Here is a 5,721-nt window from a genome sequence, read left to right as displayed (position 1 = left end):
AGGCATAAGTGTAAGTAGCTGCCAAGCCTTAAAATATAGCAGCTTGGTTGACAGAACTTCACTAAGAAAACATGTAATGAGAATTTATAATGTGCTATAGCTTTTCTTTTTTGCACTAATTTTGTGGGTACCTGTGTCTTATATTTTATTTTATATTTTATGTATTTTTTTACAAAGATAATAAATTCACATGGAAAAATTCAAATATGATGATACAATTAAATTCTGTTCCAACCCTGACATACAAGCCTGTAGTTTCTCTACATAGAGGCAAACTGTTATTAAAAAATATTTTATACATATACAAGCATGTATAAAATTATCCGCCCATTTTGTATGTTATGTCCCACTTCACATACCATTCTGCTTCTTGCTTGTTTTATTTGACAATATATTTTATTTGACAATATATTTTATTTGACAATACATTCTAGGTTAGGCACTTATTGTACCTCATATTATAGATGTTAGGTTTGTTTTCAGTATTTGGTATTACAAATAGTACTTCAGGAAATAGCCTTGTACATACTTTTTTGCAAATGCACTATTATGTATCTAGTATAAATTCCTAGAATTGATAACCATGGTGTAAGTGCACTTTGAATTCGAACAGATATTGCCAAATTGCCCTCCAGAGATGTTCTTTTTCTATAAACTCTCCTCAATTCAATTATGCTGGTATTTTGAAATCTGAGAGGTAAAGAGTACTCTCTTTTCAATCTGCATTTATTTATTATGAGTGATATTAAGTGTTGCTTTACATGTTTAAAAAATATCTGTAACTGCTTCCTTGAGAATGTTCTATGTTCATTGCCTGCTTATTGATTTATAAGATCTCTATACACTACAGGATGAGCCATTGGTTGTTAGATGTGTTTAATGGCTGATAATGTGGACTTCTTTACTCACCCCTATTTCCCCTTTCTCCAGTATGCCCTCTTTTCTGCAACTCTAGAAAATTAATAACTATGTTTCCAGACTACCTTATAACTGTGCTTCTGTGGTAAATTAGTATTGTAGTGAGTGTGTTTGATGTGATTTGGATGAAAGCAGAAACAGTGAATCTTTGTTCATTTTCCCGACACTTCAACTGGCTTTTTGCTGGTAAGTAAAATTTTGGAAATGTGAGGTTTATGCACAGTACTGGCTATTCCTTATCTTCTCAATGAAAAGAGGCTGTTTTGGTGGCAGAGGCACTAGGATCCCATATTCCCGGGCCTAATTCCCAATTTTGGGGTGGTGAGAGGCATTTGTGCTGCGGTTCACAGATAAACTCCCTGTTGGCTCTGTTTCTTGAAGAGACAGTTGCAACTTCCTAACTCTATCTCCCTGGGCCTTAAGTTTCAGCTATAGGTATGTGCTCTTGGTAGTTCCAAGTGGCAAGTTTAGAGGTCAGACTACCTGTGGTGGGACAATGTAACAGTGTTTTGGGGTGAGTGCTGGAGATGCCAGCCTCCAGCTCATTCCCCCACCTTCTAATGGCATTATTACAACATCCTTTACTTTATCAAATCGCTTTCTTAATATTCCTCAGACAGTGTCTGTTTCTTGTCCTGAATCCTGACTGAGACAATGCTGCACAATCTCTTTTCCAGTTTGTCATTTATCTTTTGACACTTTGTAATTTTTGTCAAAGAAAAAAAATTTAGATTATTGTGTAGTTAAATTTATAACTTCTGGTGGTTGGGCCGCCCGGACGCGGAGAAGACGGGAGGCGTGGCGGGCCAGTGAATAAGCTTCCAAAATGATGCCCACACCAGTTATCCTGTTGAAAGAGGGGACTGATAGCTCCCAAGGCATCCCCCATCAGTGCCTGCCAGGTGATTGCAGAGGCTGTACGAACCACCCTGGGCCCTCGTGGCATGGACAAGCTGATCGTAGATGGCTGAGGCAAAGCAACAATTTCTAATAATGGGGCCACAATTCTGAAACTCCTTGATGTTGTCCATCCTGCAGCAAAGACTCTAGTGGACATTGCCAAATCCCAAGATGCTGAGGTTGGTGATGGTACCACCTCTGTGACCCTGCTGGCTGCTGAGTTTCTGAAGCAAGTAAAACCCTATGTGGAGGAAGGTTTGCACCCACAGATCATCATCCAAGCATTCCGCACTGCCACCCAGTTGGCAGTTAACAAGATCAAAGAGATCGCTGTGACCGTGAAGAAGGAAGATAAAGTGGAGCAGAGGAAGCTGCTGGAGAAATGTGCCATGATCGCCCTGAGCTCCAAGCTGATTTCCCAGCAGAAAGCCTTCTTTGCCAAGATGGTGGTGGATGCAGTGATGATGCTCGATGATCTGTTGCAGCTTAAGATGATTGGAATCAAGAAGGTGCAAGGTGGTGCCCTGGAGGAGTCCCAGGTGGTAGCTGGCGTCGCGTTCAAGAAGACTTTCTCTTATGCTGGGTTTGAAATGCAACCCAAAAAGTACAATAATCCAATGATTGCCCTTTTAAATGTCGAGCTTGAGCTGAAAGCTGAGAAAGATAATGCTGAAATCAGAGTCCACACCGTTGAGGATTATCAGGCAATTGTCGATGCTGAATGGAACATTCTCTATGACAAGATAGAGAGGATCCATCATTCTGGAGCGAAAGTCGTCTTGTCCAAACTCCCCATTGGGGATGTGGCCACCCAGTACTTTGCTGACAGGGACATGTTCTGTGCTGGCCGAGTATGGCCGAGTACCGGAGGAGGATCTGAAGAGGACAATGATGGCGTGTGGAGGCTCCATTCAAACCAGTGTGAATGCTCTGTCATCAGACGTGCTGGGCCGCTGCCAGATCTTTGAAGAGACCCAGATTGGCGGTGAGAGGTACAATTTCTTCACTGGCTGCCCCAAGGCCAAGACTTGCACTATCATCTTTCATGGTGGTGCTGAGCAGTTTATGGAGGAGACAGAGCGGTCCCTACACAATGCCATCATGATTGTCAGGAGGGCCATCAAGAACAATTCAGTGGTGGCTGGCGGTGAGGCCATTGAGATGGAGCTCTCTAAGTACCTGCGGGATTTTTTTTTTTTTTTTTTTTTTTTTTTTTGCAGTCAGTGGACTTTATTAGGAGGAGGGAGTTCTTCTGCTGGTCATAGATGGGTCTGATGGGATGGGGACAGGATGAGGACCAGCAGGAAGGCACCTAAGACTCAGCACTCCTACGTGAGTTCCTTCAGTCTGCTGGATGGGCAGCACCTAGCCACAATGCACCACCTTCAAGGGGCGGCTTCTCCAAGTCTCTTGGGGATGGTCAGTGGGCACTGGGAAGGGGCCCAGAGCCACATCTCGGAGGGTGAGCCCAGCAGCAGCAGCAGCAGCAGGTGGACCCAGGCAAGCGGGCCATGGCCAGAGCTTTCCTTCGACCATTGCTCAGCCGCTTGGCCTCACAGGCGCCCCTCTGGTCCCGCAGCCGGGTGTTCAGCTCCCTGAGGAGCTCCAGTTGCTGCCAGAGACTGAGCTTCTCTGTTTGCATGTTCCTCGAGACTGCGACTCTCTCCAAGTACCTGCTGCTTTCTCATTCCGAGAAAGCAGCAGCTGTTGATAGGGGCATATGCCAAAGCCTTGGAAATTATCCCAGGCCAGCTGTGTGATAATGCTGGCTTTGATGCCACAAACATCCTCAACAAGCTGCGGGCTCGGCATGCCCAGGGGGGCATGTGGTACGGAGTGGACATCAATAACGAGGACATCGCTGACAACTTCGAGGCCTTCGTATGGGAGCCAGCCATGGTGCGCATCAACGCCCTGACCGCAGCGTCTGAAGCTGCCTGCCTTATCGTGTCGGTAGACGAAACCATCAAAAACCCTCGCTCAACAGTGGATGCTCCCCCAGCGGCAGGCCAAGGCCGGGGCCGGGGCCGCCTGCATTGAGAGGCACCCTGCCCCTCTTGCAGGGGGCTGGCAGGCTGGCTGCAGGGTGTGCTTACTCTGTCTTGGTCAATTGGTATCACGATGAAGGGGTAGTCATTGGTCCACTCTGTTCTCACTGGAGATTATTTAAATAAACTTAAGACTTAGAATTCACTTTAAAAAAAATAATAACTTCTGGTGTTTGTGTCATACTTAGGAAGGCATACTTCTCCAAGTTTTTTCTAATACTTTTTAAAAGCTCCTTTATTGGGGTGCCTAGGTGGCTCAGTGGGTTAAGCCTCTGCCGTCAGCTGGGTCATGGTCTCAGGGTCCTGGGATCAAGCCCTGCACTGGGCTCTGTGCTTGGCAGGGAGCCTGCTTCCCTCTCTGCCTGCCTCTCTGCCTACTTGTGATCTCTCTCTCTCTGTCAAATAAATGAATAAAATCTTTAAAAAAAAAAAAAAAGCTCCTTTATTGCAGTTTACTTGCCAAAAATAATTTGTTTTATGTTTATAATTCAATGAATTTTAATAAATTTACAGAGTTATACAATCACCCTTAAATACTAATTTTGGAACATTTCTACCACCCTGAAAAGGAACCTTATGCTTATTTGTAGACACTACTCCCGACAGTTTTGTCAACCATTACTCAGTTTTCTATCTCTATGGATTTTCCGTGTCTGGATTTTTCATATAATTGGGATCATGCAATATGTTGTATTTTGTGAGTTGGTTTCTTTTACTTAGTAGCCTATTTCTGAGGTTCCTCCACATTGTAACATGTAACGTATCCATTTTCTAGTACTTTCATTGTTTCATTTTTTAACATGGAAATCTTTGGATATCTTCAAACCATTTGTGTGTACTGGGGGTGGGAAAGAGAAAGAGAAAGAAAGAGAGAAACAGGGGCACCTGGATGGCTCAGTCCATTAAGCATCTGCCTGTGGCACAAGGTCATGATCTCAGGGTCCTAGGATGGAGCCCTGGCATCGGGCTGCTTCTCTTTCTCCCTCTGCCTCCTCCCCCATACTCATGATGTCTCTGTCTCTCTTTCAAATAAATAAATAAAATCTTTAAAAAGAGAGAGAAGTAACCAGCCACATGTCCTTATACATTTATCAAATAATCTATCTTTTGACCACTGATTTAAATTGCTGCCTTGGGGCGCCTGGGTGGCTCAGTGGGTTAAAACCCTGCCTTCAGCTCAGGTCATGATCCCAGGGTCCTTAGGATCAAGCCCCACATCAGGTTCTCTGCTCAGCAGGGAGCCTGCTTCCTCCTCTCTCTCTGCCTGCCTCTCTGCCTACCTACCAGATCTCTGTCTGTCAAATAAATAAAATCTTTTAAAAAAATAAATTGTTGCCTTTACTAATTGTAATAGGATGTTACCTAAAATTCCACCTAGTCTCAGCTGAGATGTCATAACCATAAATGGCGCTGAACACATATCTCCATAATTCAAGTAAAGGCCACCTATGTTAGGCCATCTATGCAGGTCTTTGGAAGATTTATTCTCAGACCAGCTCTGTAACACTTAGCTCATTACCCATCTCAAGATCATAAAAGTAATGACTGATCAAGGGCTTTGTTGAATAAGGGTTTCTTTGAACAGAATTGTCAAAACTATTTGTGTTTCTAGTGCCCTCTTTGTGCAATGTCAGCCAGCAGGGTAAATGGAAATCTTAAACCTGTCTTGCTGCTTGCTGAGTTAGAGATTTTCATGGGCCTTTGTGTTGTTGGAAGAGCAGAAGGAAGTGTGGTGAGATGGTTCTTGGGAGACTTTGACCTACATCCATGGAGAGTGTGAGGAATGGTAACAGTGCTTGACTCTTGCCTTGAACACAGTACATGTGAGATAAATATATATTTTCTACCTCACTAT

At 43.9% G+C, this 5,721-nt stretch overlaps 1 protein-coding gene across 1 annotated transcript; it reads left to right on the top strand.

Moving 5' to 3' along the window:
• The first annotated feature begins 1,665 nt into the window (after positions 1–1,665).
• Positions 1,666–4,039, top strand: LOC101676703 (T-complex protein 1 subunit eta-like). The gene is given in 4 exon segments (XM_045062702.1): positions 1,666–1,803; positions 1,805–2,672; positions 2,674–3,041; positions 3,489–4,039. Coding segments are annotated over 4 exon segments (1,665 nt in total). The 5' UTR covers positions 1,666–1,744; the 3' UTR covers positions 3,859–4,039.
• The last annotated feature ends 1,682 nt before the right edge of the window (positions 4,040–5,721 follow it).

Source organism: Mustela putorius, unplaced genomic scaffold (genome assembly GCF_011764305.1).
Source record: "Mustela putorius furo isolate JIRA1106 unplaced genomic scaffold, ASM1176430v1.1 tig00003845_pilon_pilon_pilon, whole genome shotgun sequence".
NCBI classification, from domain to species: Eukaryota; Metazoa; Chordata; class Mammalia; order Carnivora; family Mustelidae; genus Mustela; species Mustela putorius.
The sequence above is the reverse complement of the archived record's forward strand: the minus strand, read 5'-3'. Positions and strand labels throughout refer to the sequence as shown.